Below are 21411 nucleotides of genomic sequence, written 5' to 3'. Positions count from 1 at the left end.
AGGCAAAAAAAAAAAAAAAGCAAGTACAAATGAATGTGATGTACACAAAACAAAAACATACACGAAACATAATACAATCCTAAAATCTTCCTCCACAATCAAAATAAACCGTAGCTCGCTTCACACTGGCACACCGGGAATTTGTTGTTGTTGTTGTTCTCAGACCTGCGTTGAATGACAGAGCGCATCGTGTAGCCCACGCTGGTTTACAATTCGATTTATTTGGCAATTGTTTACAATTCATGACTGGTGTATCCCAATAACGCATTCAAACATCCCGTTGTGTGAATTCCACGAGCCGAGCCAAAACGATGCTATGTTGACTAATAGCACTTTATTTAGCGATGTTTAATCTCGCTGCCACGGGTATGCATTCCCCCGCGCCAGCATCGAGGTGATGATATTCGTCAATCAAAGAGTGCAGAGACGTCAGGGCCTCTGAAAAGAAGCTCCGCTCCATGCCCTCCACTTGCAGGTAATGATGCAAGTACGCCTTCTTCCTGTAAAGAGTGGCAAAGCGTGCGCTCAGCTCCACGAAGGTGGCCTTCACGCCGGTGGTGTTGGCCAAGGCTAACAGCGATTGCGAGTGGCCCACGGGGGGCACGGAACACAGACTCGTCTTCCAGCCTTCCGGGTTCCACGAGGCGAAGCGCAACAGAGGCTTGACGCTCTCGATGTTCCTGCGCAGGTCCGACACTTGAACGTTGCCCCTGAGCACGAGGGCGCAGGCGAGGTGGAGGCCGCGCTTCGGCTCCGCTTTGATCAACTGGTGGCCTTTGGCGAAGGCGTCGGCGAAGAGCCGATCCGGTCCTCCGCTCGGGGCCGGCGCGGAGACGGTTCTGACGGGACTGACGCTCGGGACCAGGTAGTGCAATCGCGGGAAAGGAACCAGGTTGGTGGCGATTTCATTCAGATCCATGTTGAGGGAACCCTCAAAACGGGCAGGAGCGGTCATATCGAGCAACATGTCGGCAACAATGTTATTCATTGCATCGAAAGGCCTCTCCGACCCGCTCGAGCGCTTCCTCGCCGATTTCGAGTTCGGTCCGCCGTGGGATTTTGCTCCCGTGTTCAAAATGTCCAGCAGGGCCCGGTTTCCGACGAGCGCCGCGCAGTCGGCGTTCTCGGTGAGCTCCCTCACGGCCAGCAAACTGTTGTAAGGCGACACGACGACATCGTCCTCCGGTGACGGAAAGACGGGGACGGCGATGCGACACGCCTCCGGGAACTCATCCTTGAGAAGGCCCAGGACTTTGGTCCCGAGCCCGGAACCCGTACCCCCTCCCATGGAGTGGATAAGAAAAAACGACTGCAGGCTGTCACACTCTTCTGCCGCCTTCCTCACTTGATCGACTATCTTGTCCCTGTAGGTGGCGCCATAGGTCAGGTGTCCAACGGCCCAATTGTTGCCTGCGCCCGACACTCCTGCGACGAGCCGAGTACTGTCAAACAGTCCTCTTAGAGGGCCTTGCAGGATCTCACCGATCACACCCTCCTCCGTGTCCAGCAGCACCGCTCGAGCTTTAAGCTGTCGGAATCGCCCATCCTCGACGCTCCTCGAGTCCGCCGCGTGGAAAAAGGCGCCGGTGGCGTCGTCGTACAGGCCGCTTTTCTTGTAATGGGCGTACTCGCGCAAAGCAAGATCCCAAAAACGACAACCGATCTGGTTTCCGCACTGTCCGACTTGAACAACGACACACTGCGTCATTGCAAATGACAATAAATACTCTTCTTCATTTTAAAGCGCCTCCTTACTTGTGTGTTCATTCACTTCCTCATCTTCTTCTTCGTTGTCGTCTTCTTCTTTTCGTGGGAAGATTGTTGGCACACTGCTGGTCCTCTTTGAAAAGTACAACAGCGCCTCCGCGTGGCCGCAAAGGCTCGTTGCAACAGGAAACACATGCCCGATTTCTTTCTTTCTTTTTAATTAACGAAAAAATTAAGTACAGAACAGAACAGTATACTGCATGTATGAAACAAACAAACATATCAAAAACATTCAGTATATAAACAGTAGACGGCACGTACAAAAACAAAAATGCCAGCGGTTTCAAGCGCATTCAAATAATTGAAAAGTTTTACAAATATTTCTAGTTTTGAGAGCTTTTTAGGTACTACTTCGAAGTTTGATATAGTGACCAATAGCATTGTGAACGCGTGTCAAAGTAGGTTTATGATTTACGTTTGTGAATCTAACATTTTGCCCTTATTGTTTTTGTACACCACGTGGTATCGATCAACATTTTTATTGCGTGCTGGTGACATCACAATTACATCATTGAGGAGGCGGGGCACGGGCGTGATTGGTCCAGCTCCATCTTTTAATATGATCCAACCTCTTAAAATTATTCCTCTGAGCTAATTTTACAATCTCTCACATTTTGAAAGGCCTGGTACACAAGTAAGGATTTTTCAAATCTTAATATATATATTTTTTTAATATATATCTGTTAAACAACCCACACGTGAAGCTTAAAAAAATAAATACATTTAAAAAATCTGACATTTGACAGTTTTGGGCATACTGTGACAAATTTCTAAAATTGTCCATGGTTTTTCCAACGTGTAAAATTTGTAGGCGGCGCCTCCGCTTAATTTAATATTAATAATTATTAATATAATAATGATTTGACTTTTTTTGTTCCGAGCTGAAGCCAACAACATTAGCATTCAGCTCATAATTGATAACGCTATCTTTAATATGTGAGTAGTTTTACATGACCTTCGTCTTATTTTATGTTGGGGTTTTTTTCTCGATCTTAGACGGAAGCAATACATTTCATCCAATGCAAGTAGTTTTCCTTTTTTTTTTTTTTTTTTTTTTTTTTTTACAGCGTTTAGCATTTTTTTACACTTTTACGGATGCTGTTGTCACTATATCACACAAGTGAAAATCCATCAGTGACTTGTTTTGCATGCAGTCACAATGTGGCCGTTTAGACACGGGATTCCCTTGGGGTAAAAAGGCCTAAAGAGTGAGGCATTATGGGTAAAAAAAAAAAAAAAAAAAAATCTAATAAATAACAGAAACACTTTCCCATAATACACAACACATGCGTTTAATGTGCGCTGCGTGACGTAACACATTCTTTCGAAAGTGCCCATTTTTCTGCGGTGGCACATTTTTAACATACGAGACGCGACGACTCCCTGTGGTCTCTGTGGTCAGAATTCTTGACCGGGCGAATCCGGGTCACGTCGCCTTTTGGGCGCTGATAACGCTCAGGAGGCAACATGTGAGTCCGGTCGTCAAGGCAACCGCAGGGAAGGAGGTTTTGTGTGTTTTGTGTGTGTGTGTGGACAGATTACTGCAGCGACCCAGATTGAGATTGAGAACCAGACTGACATTTATTTTTTTTTGGTCACAGTGTCTGACAGAGTAGTGGATGATTTAAAATATTTTTTTTTATTTAATTGGAAAGAACCAAAACATTTAGCAAATTATACTCAAAGCATTAATTGTGTATTATGGATAATATAGATATATATATATATTTAATTTCGAATTTAAAAACTATAATATGCATTCAAAATACATAAAATGATACTATACTATATATTTTGCATTAAAAATCTAACATAACAGGAAAAACAAATACAAATCTATCTATCCATCCAGCTTTCTATTCACATTCATAACCACACTAAAATCTACAAAAATAAATACACCCGAGTCTGAAGTGACAATCCCAGTTCATTTATTTGTTTACGTGTGTGCGTGTGTGTGTTTTGTGGGGATTAACCCCCCCACCCCCCACCCCCACCCCACCCCGCCCCCCATCTCGATTGATCGCGCAAACTGGCCCAAACCGCCATAATCCGTCAGAGCGATGCATTGTGGGAAGGATGCTCTATGTTGTTGTTGTGATTTCAACAACAACTTGACACTGTGAAGTGAATCAATCTGAATGGATATTTCTTTTGAATGACATTTAACCACTGTACAATAAAAGTCATATAAAGTTACGAGAGGTCGCTTGGTCGATTTTTTAAAATGTCTTTTATTTATTTTATTTTTTTTGCTCCGTGAATTGAAAAACAAAATGAGGTCACGGGCGCCGATGAACTTTCAGCGGTTTATTAAACGAGGCAAACAATAAAACACACTAATACAACACTGGCAAGGAGCCGCTTTAGGCCACAGCTCACGCCGGGACGCTCACACGCAGACGAACGAGAACGGATTCATGGCATTTCAGTTTCCACCGGGAATTTGCGTTTGTGCAGATTGAGTTTCAAGCTTGGTCATGGAAATAAATAAAATCAGAAGTCAAGCTACCATTTTTCATCACGGAAAGTCGCTACGCTACGCAATAGTGCATTTGGTACCGTTTGCCCCCCCCCCCCCAAAAAAAGCTAATATAAGCTAACCAATTGGGTTATTTTTCTACCCTTCACAACTTTTCATAATGGAACGTTGCTATGCTATCTAACAGTTATTTTTGGTACCATTAGTGATGTGACGTAACAGTTTACTTGGCTGGGTTAGCGACTTTTGACAACCATCGTACGACTGCTAACATAAGGGAGCTAATCGTGGTTATTTTGTTACCCTTCACAACTTTTCATAATGGGACGTTGCTATGCTATCTAACAGTTATTTTTGGTACCATTAGCGATGTGACGTAACAGTTTACTTGGCTGGTTTAGTGACTTGACAATCATCGTACGACTGCTAACATAAGGGAGCTAATCGTGGTTATTTTGTTACCCTTCACAACTTTTCATAATGGAACGTTGCTATGCTATCTAACAGTTATTTTTGGTACCATTAGCGATGTGACGTAACAGTTTACTTGGCTGGGTTAGCGACTTTTGACAATCAGCTGCTAACATAAGGGAGCTAATCGTGGTTATTTTGTTACCCTTCACAACTTTTCATAATGGGACGTTGCTATGCTATCTAACAGTTATTTTTGGTACCATTAGCGATGTGACGTAACAGTTTACTTGGCTGGGTTAGTGACTTGACAATCATCGTACGACTGCTAACATAAGGGAGCTAATCGTGGTTATTTTGTTACCCTTCACAACTTTTCATTACGGAGAAGTGCGATGCTACGCAACAGTTCATTTGGTACCGTTTACCGTGTTTGACAACAGAAATGGAAAAAAAATAAATAAATACAAATCAATAAAACTTCACGAACATTAAGGAATACATTTGCCACACTACGTCTCTTTGAAAGGTAATTTAATGTTCCCAACCTGTCCACGCGAGGGCGCTGCCGGTACTATCGAGACTGGTCACGTCTCCCTCGTCGCCCACGTACGCAGCCACGCCCACTACCGCCGTTGGGGGCCCAAAAAGAGAGACAACACCCTGCACAGTCAACACCACGGGAGAAATTCATAACAACAATCAGTCACGAGTTCATTTCAATTAGAATGGAGATACATAATACCATAAGCACGCAACAAAAAATAGGTGAACATTTTCAATTTAATCTCACTGTAATATAATTCTAATACTGTAAATCAAGTGAGATATGGAATATCAAAAGCCATCAAAAATAAAAACGTTAATAAAATAAATTAATCAATACAAAAATTAAATGCAGACTAGAGATACAGAATATTTAAAAAAAAAAAAAAAGTACACAAATGTAATTGTAATATTAATATGGTACTACAGTTATCATGGCGGTATGTAATACAATAAGCATGTCAAAAAATACATAAATAAATAAATCAAGACAGAGCTCTTAGTTTCCACCAAATGTAATTACAGTATAATGTAAATATAATACAGTAATTAAACTGGAGCTATATATTTTAATGAGCATGCAAAAAATAAACAAAAATTAAGTGAGTGAAATACATTTATAAATATATATAGAGATACAGAATATAAAAATAATGCAAACAAGTGCACACATTTAATTGTAACATAAATAAAATACTGTAATTATAGTGGAGGTGTATGGTATATTAAGCATAATAAAATAAAATAGATCATTTAACAATCAATTTGAGGTCTAGTAGTATAAAATGCGATGGATGTCCGAGCAACATTAAACAAACAAACAAACAAACAAAAAAACCTCTTTTTGGTTTTGAATCACATCTGACAAGAAAATGGCCGAGTCGGCGCATTTACGTCCGGTCAAGACGAATAATAACATTTTACAAACTCTCCGTTGTTCTTCAACGTCCTTTCCTTGATAAGCCACGCGATACCGATTCGCCAACCTTTGATTTATAACACGAGCTGCTTTGTGTTAATTGTTCACCGCCGTGATACAAGGTTAATAGAGAGAAAGCGTGACCGTTGTCCTGTTGACACTTAACTTTCGTGTTTCCAAAACAACCCCGACAATGATTAGCGTCTTGTTGTTAATCAACTCTCAGAGTGAATGTTGGACTGCGACCTCGTCAAATGTCTTCTGTTGTTGTTTCTCCCCCCCCCCCCCCCCCAAAACATCCCATCCCCAAAAATAATTTGGATTGAAAGCCCTTGTTGCGCAACGCATCACATCGCATCACATTTCTTACCACGCCGTCTCCCCCGGCTGCGTGTCACAGGACCTGAAAGAAATCTAGGAAGAGGCCCACCATCGTTATCGCAATTTAGCGCTGCTTCTATACGGAAAAGTACATCAAAACGCCGACATAATAGGAATACTGTCTCTCGGTGAACGTCTGCGAGACTTTTCTAAAGCTTCCTGTTTCTCTCAACTGCACAAACAACAACAAAAATGAGCAGAAGTCGTGACAAAAACAATATCTTACAACAATTGGAATCCCGCCGTTGTCGTCAGGCAGAATTCGTGGGGCATGGCAGAGAAAGGACAGGGAGAGACGGACGGACATTACTCCGACTGGACGTCTTCATTTCATAATTTGATCACTACTGGGTGTTGCATGCTCACATTAGGTAGCTATAAAAAAATAGCCACATGCTAACATCCATAATGGGCATTTGTACAATACGTGCATTACTTTTGACATTTTATACTGATTCCAATCTTGCGGATGCCTCGCCCTCCATTCAAACTGATCTAGCGTGCAGTGTGAGCAATGCACGCTAAATGCTACGGCGGCACACGTAGCATGTCACGGCATGTCATGTGTCTGGCGTGGGTGCCCCGTTTCTCGGAAGACGCTAAAAGGACATCAGCTGAGCGCTGTGACCGCTTTGGGTGCTCAGCAAATTGTCAGGAGAAAGCAGTTGGACGGGTTTGAGAGCTGCCATTTAAAAAAAAAAGAAAGCTAACAGTGTTCTTAGCTTAACCTTTGCCCCCAGGGAGCAAACAGTGCTATTAAACCTTCAATCCGTCGACCGTCTGGCAAGTCACTGAGTAACCGTGTTATCGGCACCCAGACGGATAGGAGGGCAGTCTTATCGCGGCTTGAGCGAGACGATCGATATCCAGGTCAGGCGTTGTAAAATATTGTTGCCATACGCCGGTGGTGCGGAAGAATGAGATGCACGTTCGACACGGTGGCGACGGCGGCGGTCCTAAAAAAAATGCAAGAAATGATGTAACTCGATGTACCAAGGGAGTGACAAATGGTTGTTTTAGTAGTCTTCCCAAAAAAATGGATCAGAAGTCGACTATTTGGTAGAAACATCGACCTTTCAATTGCAGAAAAAAAACTGCTAATTGAGCAGAACTCCTCCCCCCCTGCTGATGGCGCTGTTTTATTTGGATTCTTTATGCTTATATGTAATTCAGAGTGGAGATACATTTGGAAAATTAATGAGTAAAAATAATTTATTCTTTTTAATTATTTTGTATTTTTTGTAAATATATTAATATATTTTGATGTTGGTATCATTTCTTCTTTTTTTTTAGAAATTATTTCCAGTGTGCATGACTAGATAACGAATAAATGGCCTCCGGGGTAGCGATTATCCATGAATTCTGCCTAGCAACAAGTATGAAGAACAATCTGAGCAATTTTGTTGAGCTGGTGTAGTTTTACTGGTACGTTGCCATTTTAATATGATTGAAAAATTTTTTATAATGCATGTAAAAGAAACATTTGGCGCTTTCGGCACACACGCGAAACGTAATCTTGCGGGTGAAGGTTCGCCGCTGCCCTCGTCAACTATTGAGCAATCCAGTTAATGCACTGTAGTTTTTGTTAGCTGAGATGATGTAAAACCGCATTCGAAAGGCACGTAGGGTGCGTTCGAGGACAGTTCGGTTTCGTGCACTCGTCCAGACTCTTCCCACAAACAAAAGTGTAATCTCACGGGCAAAAGTCCACCACTTTTATCGCCTATTGAGCCACTGGGTGACCCACATTGGCTGCTTTATGTACGCTGCAAATTACATAAGATAGTGTCTCAAAAAAAAAAAAAAAAAAAAATCAAAAATTGCCGTTGTTGTGTTTGTTGGCCTCCTCCAACGCGGCCATTGTGTTCCCACTGAGGACTTCGCATTACGAGGCAACAGTGCTGCTATTGTGCCTCAAGCGAGACGCACACACGCACACACCCGGCGCAACAGTCAGTCACTCGTTGGCAGGTGTGGAAAATTCCACGAGGAGGCGTGAAAGCGAGATGCGTCGCCGCGGCACACTTAGGAAACTCGATGCCGAGCAAAAAGGAGAGCAAGCGTTCGACGGCGGCGACCCGTCGCGGAGCTAATCAAGCAACGAGGAGGATGAGGAGGAGGCCGAAGGAGGGGCCCCGCCGGGGCCCTTTGTCGCCACGTTATCGCCTCGGCGGCCAAGCAGCATTCCGCCCCGTGGCCTCGTCTTGCAATCCAAACATCCCAGGCGACGCCCCGAAATCATCTCCGTTTGCTCTTTCGAATGAGAACGACTCCTGTCGATTTCGAGCGACTTCCGAAATTTTCAGGAAATTCCCCCCCCCCCCCCCCCCCGATGTAAGGAAGAATGCGCTTGCCAAGTGCACTTGGATAATTGAAATTCTCACCGAGAGCATCTCAACAAAAGCAACAAAAATACATCTCTCGTTTCGCATGACAACGTCGTGAAATTAGGCGATAACTGCTTTTCATTGGACAGCCATAAACGTGATGTAGTGCCCGTAATTCCACTTTTTTTTTCTTGTGTGACATTCTCGAACTGCTAACCAATGAAAAACAATTATCTCTGTAAAAATAACAAAATATATATATATTTTTAGGTGTTTCAGATAAAAAAATATACAGCAACATATGGAAAATGTAACAAAATTTGGACATGACGTCATTGCTGTTGTGCCCATTAAGGTTGAAATTAAAAAAATAAATAAATGAATAAATAAATACAACAACAAAGCAAAAAAATCTAAAATCAAAAGAACTTTTGGAGATAACATTTTTCCTTGCACAATACCAAAGGTGCTGCCATATTCTATCATCTTCCGGAAAAGCCACTTGACCCCACTGCTCGAGCCCATAATCTCGCCTCTAAACTGCAGCAATGCCCTGACTTCAAAACTTCAAATTCAGTGAGAGATCCAGTGAAAAACAAGTCTGGCCCCCAAAACACTAAAGAAATGCTTGCATCTTCCAGAAAAGACGTATGACCTCACTGCTCGTGCCCATAATCTCGCCTTTAAACTGCAGCAAAGGGATTTTCTACCTTTGCGCTTTCATCTTTTTTTTTTTTTTTTTTTTTTTTTTTTTAATGTCAATCAACAGGCCCAAACTCAAGAGTTCAAATATTACAAAATGTTTAGCCTCGCATTTTGTTGTTGGTTGGTTTTAATTTAAAATATTGTTCTTTTCTGGCTATTTTGTTACAAAAGCACAATAATAATAAAAAAAAAAAAAATCACAAATAAATCAGAAGAAAGTTGATAAAGATCAACTGAGTTCAACAAGGCGAAACTGACGCCCAGTCAAGCGGGTGGTGCGTTTTTACCACCCTCCGAGCGGGTCAGTGAACGTCACGCCGTCCACCTCGCCAGCATTGCTGCTGAGCCGTTTGCGGGCGTCGCGAACATCTGCAAACGTGCTTCTTTTGGACGGTACCGACCCAATTTGGTCCCTGTGCATTACAGCTGCACTTATGCACTTTTGTTTTCGGTTTTGTTTTTTTTAATGTATTTGTGTTGACGGCTTTCCAACGGCGCGACTGCAAAGCTGTGAAAAAAGTTGCACTCGGTTGCACGATCACTGCCCACGGCAGATGTTGCCCAATCCGAGAAAAGTGGGCCGAGTTTGCGCCCCCCCCCCCCCTTGTAACCTCATCTCCTCCCTCCTCAGGCTTTATAAAATTCCCTCATACATCCGCCTGAACATTGTAAACAAAACCGCTGCTGTCACTGAACGCAACACCTTTCAATTCTTTTGAAATCTACTTTTTTTTTTCTGTGTGGACTCCCCCCCCCCCCTCTTCGGGACATTTTGAAATCTGCAGGTAAGCCGAACGTTTAAACACTTCAAGATTGTATTTGCTTTTTTTCCAAGAACTCACATGTGCACGTGAGGAGGGGGAGGAGGAGGAGGAGGAGGAGGAGGAGATGCGCATGTACGTGCGGCGAATTTACCGGTCACGACGTGTCCGGACGTGTTTTTTTGTTGTTGTTGTTGTTGGGTGAGGGCTGCACAAGTGACGCTTTTTTTTGTGTGTGCAATCTGCAAGAAAAAGAAAAAAAAAAGAAAAGCAAAACACACGAAGAAACCATTCCATGCCCTGCTTTTTCTCTCTCCTGTTTTAAAGACAAATATTTGAACACTGTGTTCAGTTTTTGTCGCCGCACGATGAGTGAAAAGCAAAGGAAAGCTGCATTCTTGTATTTTTATCTGGTAATTGTATATATTTATGGTTTAAAGAATGGGGGAAAAAATCAGTGTTTAGTTCTTCGATCACGAGCATGTACGTGTATTTTTTTTTATTTTTTGTGCCCTTTTACCTGTATTGTTTAAACACACAAATTGGGAAAATCTGTTTAATTGCGAGTCACAAACGTGCTCGCCTATTTTTGTTGTTGTAGTTTTTACTTACTTTGACTTTTACTCACTCTTATCAGTAATCAAAATTGCTGGAGAGACCACGTGACTGAGTGACGGCACCCTGGTCACATGATTCGATGATCAAGTTGCGTAACGAGAATTTTTATTTTGCATTCTTGGCGGAGAGGAAAAGTTTTTTTTGTGTGTGTGGCTTGTTTACTCGCGTGTCCTCTTTTGGCCCTGGTAACTCTTCCTCGCTGTGGCACGTTCAGGGTGCCTTGTTTTCCCCCCTCCCTTTTTAGCCAATAAAGCCATTCATTTCTGTGTTACGTTCAGGTACCCTCGGGGTCTTTTGTTCTTGCCTGGTATCTCATCCTTTCGGTGCGGTGTGCATGTTCTCTGTTTTTTGTTTGTTTGTTTGTTTGTTTTGGTCTGGTAACTTTTCGCGGCTGTGTTCCGGGTCCCTTAATTTTTTTTATTTTTATTTTTATTTTTTTTTGTGGACATTTGATAAAATCTGGTTCTCGAACGCATCCTCGCCCACTTTAGCAACCTGGCCATGCACCACCCAGAAACCCCTCCCTGGTCACTCGGTACAAATGTAGGTCTGCGGCGGCTTAGCTTATTTTAGTTTAGCTCGGTCGGCTCTTGATATTTGACAAGCAAGGGATTTGACAGATTAAGCGAGTTTGTCAGAAAAGATTACGGAAGCAATCATTGTTGCTGCAGATGGACGTGGAACATGGATTTAAAAGAGTGGTGGCCTTGTGGAGAGAAAAGGTTGCTAATGTTGTTGACACAACAAATAGCTAACATAGTCTACACGACAAATCGCTAACACCGCTTGTACAATAAGTAGCTAACATCGTTGATATAACAAGTAGCTTACATCCCCGGGGCGACTCGTAGTCAACGTCGACACAACAAGCAGCAAACATTGTCGATACAAGTCGCTAACATTGTGAATACAACAAATCGCTAACATCATCAGCTAAAATTGTGACTACAAGTCGCTAAAGTTGTGAATATGACAAGTCGTTAACATCTTCAGCTAACATTGTGAACACAACAAGCTAACATCTTCAGCTAAAAGTGAATACAGCACGTCAATCGTACCGTCTACTAGCATTGTGACTATGACAAGTCGCTGACATTCTCAGCTAACTTGAATGGGCTCACAACGAGTCGCTAACATCTTCAGCTAACATTGTGAACACAACAAGTTAACATCTTCAGCTAACAGTGAATACAGCAAGTCGCAAATCACGTACTACAAGTTGCTAACTTGGTCTAGCTGCCTTTTTACTGCTGCTATAAAGTACCATCGGAATTTATTGTGGCGTGATACATCTTCTTTTTATGCGAGGCAGGAGATTTTTGGGACCATCCTCACACCCCAAGCCCCTCTTTTCTCCCCTCCTTCATTTCCTCTCCCAATTGCATAACAAGCCCGACCCGTGCCAGCACTTCTTTCCCCGAAAAACAGAACAGAGCAGTCAGGACACGCACAGATCCGACAGACTGGTTTGACGTGAGCCGGTTGCTACAGACACCAAAAGTGCAACAACCAGCGCCGCTGACCTTCCCCCTGCCCTCGGCCCCTTAACACCTCCCTCCTAGTAACAGAAGAAAAAACCCTTGTGAGGGGGAATAAAGATGTCAAAATCCACACGGGCGTGTTTGATCTGACGGAACACGTCCTGGTCATACAGCGATGAGTTTTGCGCCGTGAAGATTATCCATTTTGTCCATGTTACCAATTTAGCATGTGAAACATCCCCTTAACACCACGCTCCTAGTAACATAAGAAGACCTTTGTGCGGGGAAAATATGTCCAAATTCACACTTGAGTGTTTTGATGCGACGGCACATGTGCTGGTCATGTCGAGAAGACGACAACAGGAAGTTGTGAGGATCAAAGCCATTTTGGGCCTTTTAAGTGCTCATTCCATTAGATTGTTTCATAGAAAATTCCACAAAAGGTGGCGGCCACTTGTCACTTTGCTACTAACATACTCCATACATGTAGCTAACATCGATTTAGAAAAAAAAAAAAAAAAAAAAAAAAAAGCTAAAATCTCGACAAGTACATATTTATCTATCGAACACATTTTCTAACGTCGTGTAGACGCGAAGTAGCTAACATCATCCACATGAGAAGTAGCGAACGTCCTCTAAAGAACGAGTTGCTAACATCATGTCAGCATTTTAGCACGTGAAGCGAGTTGGGCCGCCGCCGTGACTGCCCCACCTTCTCACTTCCTCTTTCTTCTTCTTCTTCTTCTTCATCATCTTCATCTCCTCCTCCTCCTCCTCCTCTTTCAACAAAGGCCCCGCAGTCCAGCCACCAAAAAAATGGGCGTGTTGTTTGATGCTCCTCGTTGCCATTGTGCGATCCGGATCGCTCCGGTCTCTTGGCCTTCGCTCTGTGTGTGTTTGCATGCGAGAGCGTATTTCACACTTCCTGTGCAAGACGTCCAGCTGTGTCAGCTTGACAAGTCATTAACTGTGGACACACACACACGCACACAAGTAGCACATTCATGCGCTAATGTAGCATTTGCGTACAAAGGTGCGAACATCGTCTGCATGTGTGGTTCTCGCCGAGTCGTGACCCGCTTTTGTGGAAGTCAAGAACGACAGAACGCGCATTGGGCAAAAATAGCCTTTGAAAACATACAGAATACTATTTCTAAACGTAGCTAGACGTGTTGAAAGTCAGAAAACCTCATTCGGAAACTAAGGACGGACCGCATGTCGCGAGCCTAATAGCGTCGTTGCCCAAGTCCCGTTTGAGCGTTTTCGGAAAATTGGGAAAAAAAACGACCAGTCGAGTTGCACGATCCTACCTTTGTGGATTACCCTGAACACAATTTTTAGCAAGCCTTCTGGTACATTTTTATCGAAGGACGAAATCTGCTTTTCGTCGTCTTTTGTTTTTTCATCTTATAACCTGTTTTGTGTTGAATTGTTTTGTATACGTTCAATAAAGAAGTTAAAAAACAAGATACAAATGTCAGTGTTGTACCTCCACGAATTTACAGCGTTCTTCCGCGCCGCGTAGACATCATCGCACTTTCATTCCTGTCAGCGGGAAACATCGCCTCGATTTGCGAACGTTTGGGTTCGCGAACGGAACAAATTCAATTCATCAACAGAGGTTCCGCTGTATTCGTAGTTTTTTTTTTTTCCCATTTGTTATCATTTGCAAAATAGGCATTTTTTTGTTAGGTGACCGTTATAGCCTTTTATTTCTGTGTTTCCGCGCAAGTACACCGTGCGAGTACACCTGCCATTACTGCATGTCTGTTTACAACAGGTAGCAAATAAGGCGGATCAAAGCGAGTGTCAAAGAAGCACGCGAGCACGGCAGGCCTGATAGGACAAGTTGAGTGGATGACAGTCAAAGGAAGATTACCCACAATGCTTAGCGGCACATTCTAGCATCAGGCGGCGTCGGGCGGGGGCGTCGAGTTTCATTTCATGTGTGCAAAAGAAAAAGAAGAAGGCACGCAGAGAGCAAAAAAGTCATCTGTTTTCTTTACTCTGCTGCCAACAAGTCTTGCTTTTTCCCTACACTGCGAAAGGCTCGCGAATGCGGCACACGCCAGTCGAACCAGTCGGCGGCTGACAAACCCGTTGAAGTCGCACACCGTGCATTTCATTCCAATTGTAATTATAATTTCGTTGCGAATTGTCTTGTTGCCCGACAGGCTACGCAGCCCGTTGACATGGACGACATCCAGGTTGTTGAATCCAAACCTCTGCTGGTCGACAGGGAACTGCCCGTACGTATTCATTATCATCATTAGTATCATTACTTTTCGGATTATGACGATGATAGGATTACGATGGGTTCGTTAGTGCTAGTTTTAGTGGCAAAATGATTACAAATAATTCACACGTGCACAAAAACTACTGAGAAAACCGATGAATCATTTGAGTGATACTGTATCAAAACAATATGGGGGGAAATTTAAATAACAGGAAAAGTTATAAAATATGTATATTTAGGAAAAAATATATAAAAAAAAAACATTACAGTAAAATAGAAAAAAAAATCTAAAGAATATAGGAAAAATATAATATAGGAACATTTGAAAATGTGTTTAAAAATTATATATATAATCTAAAGCTACAGTATGTAAAAGCAAAATGGAATAAAAAACTATACATAATATAGAAAAAAAGTGGCTTGCTATAATATGCTGCGATGCTTTAACCGAAATAGCTGTCAAAATGGCCGACATGGGTGTTGTCGGACACGACATCCCATAATTGGAGGGGACGCTCCCTCAGGAAATTAGATTAGTCGTACGCTAATTGTGTTGTTGTGATTAATAATGTTTTTTCTTGTGTGTGTGTCGCAGGGCCTGAGGGAGGCGGTGCAGCAGCTCGCTATCAAGGTACGCTCGCACACACGCTGGACATTTATTAGCTCGCTATCAAGCTACCCTCGCACACACGCTGGGCATTTATGAGCTCGCTATCAAGCTACGCTCGCACACACGCTGGACATTTATTAGTTCGCTATCAAGCTACGCTCGCACACACGCTGGACATTTATTAGCTCGCTATCAAGCTCCGCTAGCACTTATTAGCCCACCCGCTAGTAAAGCTTATGTGAGCCAGCGACCTTTGTCACATGACCCACTTTGCCTCATCTGGGATAGCGCCATCTAGTGGCCCAAAGAGTCAGTGACGCTAATCTTCTCATCTTTATCTCCGCATGCGGTAATTTCGTTAGGTGGGAAATCGAATCTGGGCTCGGCTAATTCGGTTTGCCTGCTCCTGCACGCCCGATGTGTTTCCTTACTCGATTAGGGTCTCTTGTTAGCTTTGTGTCGCTAAGTCTCACCGCTAGCAAATGCAGACGATAATCTAAATTTAGTTCTGGTGTCATTTATCAGGGTCGAAAGAAGACCCTGCTGCATTATTACAGTTATTTTTGTCCCCTACTTTTGAATGTTAGTTATAATGTATTTTTTCATTTTTATTGTATATTCATTTATCTCATTAAGTAACAAATTACTGGTTGATTGGTTTATTGTAATAAATTAATGTATTTGATGTGATGAAACACTCGGTTAAAATAACAATGTTGAATATACATATACATTTTATTTATTATATGAAATAATTGGGTCGTCAAAAATCATGTATTAATTTATTGTTTTTTGTATTTATCACAATAAATGATAGTTTTATTGTAACTTCAATAAAAAAAAGTTCAGTACTAAAATCAATTGTACATATATTTTCTATTAGATTAAAAAAACTGGTTGTGATGTTCATTAAAAATTTTAATATTCAAAAATGTAATATATTTTAACGTTTGATTTATTTTATTGGATATTTATTTCATTTGTATTACTATTTCTTTATCTTATTAAATTAGTTCATTGATTTATTGTAAATAGTAAAATCATAAAATAATATCAAATTTTTTTACATATACTTTCTTTTTTAAATACATTTTAACAATGTATTTTACTAAAATTATTTAATTGCAATGAAATTAATTGTGAATATTATAATTAAATATTCATAATAATTTTATTTATTAAAATAAGTAAAATAAATAAGTACAATGATATTTTGTAATGTAAGTATTGATATAATTTATTAATTAAAACAATGAATTAAAAAAAAATATATATATTTTTTTTAACCAACTCTATGAATGACCTTGCCCATGTGTCCATTTTAAAAATCAAACATGTTCCTTGAGCGCAACCTAAACGGTAATGAACGGTATCCGGCACCAGAAGTGAAGAAGCGCTCTGAGTGACTACTGACGAAAGTTGTTTGTGTCACACATTCCCACGCGGCGGGCGGGATTACGACGGGCGCGGCGGCCTACGTGCTCGTGTGCGAGTGTCATCTGGGCGGGGTTGTTGGATGGATGACGACCGGTGTGTTTACGTCGAGTAAAAGGGTCACCCTCTTCTTCCTCGGACGAGGAGGAGGATGTACAAAAAAAGAAAACAAAAGTAGAAAAAGTCAAAACATCATCCAAAAAAAAAAAAAAAAAAAGTACAAGGGTGCAGTTTTGTGTCCCCTCAATTATTAAACACGAGCCAAAAAGACCAAATATCATCTCAAGCATTCAGAAATCAGAATTACACACACATTTCCATCCATTTTTTTAAATTAAAGATAGAAGCTTTGTTTCAAAAAATGTTTACTTTCTCATCATATTGAATTATTGATTCCTTTAAATGAGATGCAGTGGATTTTTTAAATTATTTTTGTCTATTCAAGTCTATTTTTATACTATATATATATATATATATATATATAAAATATTCGGATCATTTGATCATCCGAAAATCTGTGACATAAAAACAAATCAGAGAGATAAAAGGCGAATAAGCAGCGAATCTGGTCAAAAAAAAAAAAAAAAAGTGAATTAGGGGAAATTGGTATGAAAAAAAAAACAGGGTGTTCCGGGAATAATGGGGGATAGGTTCCAAAAGAAAACCTGCGCATAGGTAAATTTGCAAACATCATTAACAAATTACATTATTTTCAAATAAAAACACATTTATATTGTATTTGTAAAATTAGGTGTTTTAAATATATTCCATTATATTTAAAAAGTGCAATCTAAGTGTAGTTTTAATTATATTTTATGCAATTTCTTAAAATAAGATTTTTAGTGTTGTTTATTGAAATAACATTGTAGTGTATTTGAATTGATGTGGTTGGAGACCAGACCCCTGTGGTACCCCTCATGTCATTTTACATGCTTCTGAACTTATATTAGTTTAGTGTACAATTCAATTTCCACTTTTGTGTCTTTAACATGATAAAAAAAAATAAAAATAAAATAAAATCATAAAATATGTTACACCAGTGGAATATATTCAGAATCTCACAGCTACACAAACAAAGAGCATTTTATAAAGAATTCCTTCAGTGTGTCACTGAATAGCCGCATTCCCCCCGCCTGGTGAACCCGTCGCCTGGTCCCGACAATCCAATTTAGGGATCTTTCCATCTGGAATTAGCTTGTTTTGACCGTGTTGCAAGGCACCACGGGAAGTCAGGGGGCTTACGGCTTAGCGCTATAAAGGCGTTGAGCCGACCTCGACTTCCCCGCTGGCGCTTCGGACCTTCACCCGGATTTCAGGTTTCCTGCGCGTACGTTTCCTGCAAAAATGGTTCTGGACGATTCCGACGTGGAGATGATTGTGACTGACGAAGTTGCTGTAAGTTTTTGTCAGCTTTTTCGGGGCGTATTTGCCAGGATGAACGTTGAGGCGGTTTGTCGGTGTTTGTGGCAGAAATGTGAAGCGGTTAGAAGGAACTGGTTTGGAAAAATGAGGAAGTTTAATATGGCGACAGTTGGGGTGATGATAATAACGATTGATAATTGTTGCTTGTTTATTTGGAACGTGCATCTGCTATTGTTACTGTAAAACAAGTATGCCCACTTTAGTCCAATCTATAATCTGTATATTGTTTGTTTACAACAAAATCACAACATTTGGATTTTCATTGAGTATTTATTTGCTTATGCTCTACATTATTTAATTACATTTGTAATAAAAAATGTAATGTCTACTTTAGTCCAATTTATGTTATTATTTACAGAGAAAAAAAAATCAAACTGTTGACTTTTATTTAATATTGATTTGTTTTTGCTCTACCTTTTTTCATTGTTTTTTTAAATTTCATTGGACTTTAAGTTAAATCAAATGCATTTCACACTTTTATTTTTAATAAATTCATTCTATTGTTTAGAATTTTTTTTTAAAATAAATAGTAAAAAACCTAGGAAACAGTTGTCAGTCCTTATGCCTTTTTTTTTTTTTTTTAATTATGACAATTTTTACTCAAAAATAATTTTTCATGAAAAATGGAGGAAAAAATCAATGAATTCCCGTACCGCTTCTCCTCACGCGGGTCGGCCACTGAATAATTGAATAACGATTTTATTGATACCAAATCAAATCCTTTTTGTATGTTTCCACATGACCTCGAGTGCCTCGACCTGTGCTTCAAAATGTTTTATTTTGAGCTTGGGCCGTAAACGCCGCGACCGCCGGACGTGTGTTTGTTTTGCTGTATTCGACACATCATGTTGTTTTTGAAGGAGCACGATGTGGAGACCCCCTACGGAAGACTCCACTGCACCATGCGGGGGGTCCCCAAAGGGGAGCGGCCCGTCATCCTCACCTTCCACGACATCGGACTCAACCGTAAGTACCCTCTCGGCGAGCTAACTCTTCCTCCTCCTCCTCCTCATGGCGGTCATCTCCGTCCCGCAGACAAAACGTGCTGGGATTCGCTGTTCACCCACGAGGACATGGCGGAGATCCTGAACCACTTCGCCGTGTGTCACGTGGACGCCCTCGGCCAGCACGAGGCCGCTAACACCTTTTCCACTGGGTGAGCCACACACACACACACACACACACACACAAATAAACGCGCGCACATCGGTAAACTTTGACATATTGGGTTGATCAGTGCAAGATGTTCTTAAGGTGGCCTGATTTGCAGAGTATTTTTTTTGGCCCAAGCGGGAGCGCCACCTCTTTTCTTTTGTCATTTTATTTGATTTTATTTATTTTTACAAATTTCAAATGATTATTTCTGTTTTAATTCAATTTTTATTTTTTCGTGTGATTTGTATTATATTTATTGCCTGTTTCTAGCTTGTGGATTTGCTTTTAATATATTTGATGCTATTTTTAAAAGGTAGATTTTGATTACCATTATTTTTCTTTAAAACTTAGATATTATTTTCTTATTTTACATTTTAAAATTGTATTTGTATTGTATTGTTTATGGTGAATTGTATTTCATCACATTATTTGTGACATTTATATTTTATTTTTCTAAAATGGTATTTTATTTAATTAGATTTTTAATATATGATCTTTCTCATAATACTTTTAGAGTACACTAGTATTATATTCTTTGATTATTTTTTCATGACATTTAAATTAAATTTGTACTATATTTTACATATTGTGTAGCATGTTTTGATTGGTCCCCATCCCATTTTATTACATTTTGAATGGCTTCATTATATTTTACTAACATTTTCAAATGTCTTCATACATTTAAAATTCCATTTGTTTTATTTTGTATTGTTTTACTACTGTTTATTTTTCCGATTGCATCCCCCCCCCCCCCCCCAGCTACGAGTATCCGACCATGGACGAACTCTCCGAGACGCTCCCGCTGGTGCTGAAGCATTTCGGGTACGTGGTGGAGTGCCAGATTGTTGTTGTGACTTGTTCTAACAGCTTGTCTGTGTGTCTTTGTGTGTTTGTGTGTGTGCACACGCGCTCCAGGTTGAAGTCTGTTATTGGATTAGGGATGGGAGCCGGAGCCTACATGCTGACCAAATTCGCCGTAAGCCACACACCCACCTCCTCCTCCTCCTCCTCCTCTTCCTCCTCTTCCTCACTCATCTCCCTATCAGTCAGGCTTAATAATTGACTGAAAAACAATCATCATCCTACTTTTTTGCAGCCGAGCTCCCTTTTCCCAATGACCCTGAACGCCTCTGGAAAGTTTAACAAACGTGTACAAAGCGTGTTATTTTGAAATGCTTAATTTTTGACCCCCCCCCCCCCCCCCCCCCCCCCCAAAAAAAAAAAAACTAATGTTAAAGCAAAACTAATGTCTATGTTCGTGTACAAATGCGATTTGCATTGTCTATTGCAATGTCTACTGCTTGGCACAATTTGTGGGGGCGTGGCTTAAAAAATCAAATCAAATCCTGGACCCGGTAGGGTAGTGCACGACTTGCCCCGAATCCTCGCTCAAATTTGTGGGGCATGATAAATAAATATATATATATTTATATATCCTGGATCTGGCGGGGCAACTCAACACTTGCCCCAAATACAAAATCTCAACTACTCGGCAGAATTTTTGAGGCATGATTTTGTTTTTTTTTTGATTCGTGAATGCAAAAGTCCCCACCACCAAGCAGAATTTGTGGCAAATAATTTTTAAAAATGCTTGCGATATGATATATTAAATGCAATGTACTCCTACAAATTCTAATCATGAGAACAGATGCTAGGTAAAGGACAATTGTATGATTAGGCTAAACTTTATGAAATCTACTCGAGTCTAATCGAATGTAATCTATGTTGTGTGTGTTAGCTTGATTACCCGAAAATGGTGGAAGGTCTGGTGCTCATCAACATCAACCCGTGTGCCGAGGGCTGGATGGACTGGGCTGCGCACAAGGTAACAAACGCCCAAATACCTCAACATAAATATCCAAAATATAGATCTCGATATAAAAGAGTCATTCTGATGCCAGATCACCGGCTGGACCCACGCCTTGCCCGATCTGATCATCAGCCATCTCTTCGGCAAGGTTAGCGCTATGCTAGTTTTGAATGTTTTTGGCCGTCAGCGCTAACCGCGGCTAACGGATGCTAACTGCGCGCCCGCAGGAGGAGATCCACAACAACCAGGAACTGGTGGCCACGTACCGCCACCACATCTTGAAGGACATGAACCAGTTCAACCTGCAGCTCTTCATCAAGGCCTACGAAAGGTGGAGGCGTGTTGC

At 41.1% G+C, this 21411-nt stretch overlaps 2 protein-coding genes across 4 annotated transcripts in view; one reads left to right on the top strand and one right to left on the bottom strand.

The window, feature by feature from the left end:
• Positions 1-201: 201 nt before the first annotated feature.
• On the bottom strand, positions 202-7006 carry tube1 (tubulin, epsilon 1). Its single transcript, XM_061760102.1, has 3 exons — positions 6733-7006; positions 5209-5323; positions 202-1919 (listed from the first exon to the last, which is right to left on the bottom strand). Exon 3 carries the CDS (start codon positions 1706-1708, stop codon positions 335-337), a length of 1374 nt encoding a protein of 457 aa, XP_061616086.1. The 5' UTR covers positions 1709-1919; positions 5209-5323; positions 6733-7006; the 3' UTR covers positions 202-334.
• A 3184-nt stretch (positions 7007-10190) lies between these two features.
• ndrg1a (N-myc downstream regulated 1a) overlaps positions 10191-21411 on the top strand; it is a 14443-nt gene continuing 3222 nt past the window's right edge. Inside the window, exons 1-10 of one of the 3 annotated variants that reach the window (XM_061760103.1) lie at positions 10191-10323; positions 14573-14647; positions 15230-15265; positions 18961-19066; positions 19136-19256; positions 20015-20077; positions 20171-20231; positions 20994-21080; positions 21157-21213; positions 21293-21396. In XM_061760103.1, the coding sequence (XP_061616087.1) occupies positions 14591-14647; positions 15230-15265; positions 18961-19066; positions 19136-19256; positions 20015-20077; positions 20171-20231; positions 20994-21080; positions 21157-21213; positions 21293-21396 (692 nt within the window). In that variant the 5' untranslated portion in view covers positions 10191-10323; positions 14573-14590. Of the gene's footprint in view, positions 10324-14572; positions 14648-15229; positions 15266-15433; positions 15442-17332; positions 18074-18960; positions 19067-19135; positions 19257-20014; positions 20078-20170; positions 20232-20993; positions 21081-21156; positions 21214-21292; positions 21397-21411 lie in introns of those variants that run through there. The other 2 variants (XM_061760105.1, XM_061760104.1) reach the window with 2 other exon arrangements.

The sequence above is a fragment of the Phyllopteryx taeniolatus genome, chromosome 21 (genome assembly GCF_024500385.1).
Source record: "Phyllopteryx taeniolatus isolate TA_2022b chromosome 21, UOR_Ptae_1.2, whole genome shotgun sequence".
Taxonomy (NCBI): Eukaryota; Metazoa; Chordata; class Actinopteri; order Syngnathiformes; family Syngnathidae; genus Phyllopteryx; species Phyllopteryx taeniolatus.
Note: the sequence above shows the minus strand (reverse complement) of the source record. Positions and strands in the feature narration are given on the sequence as shown.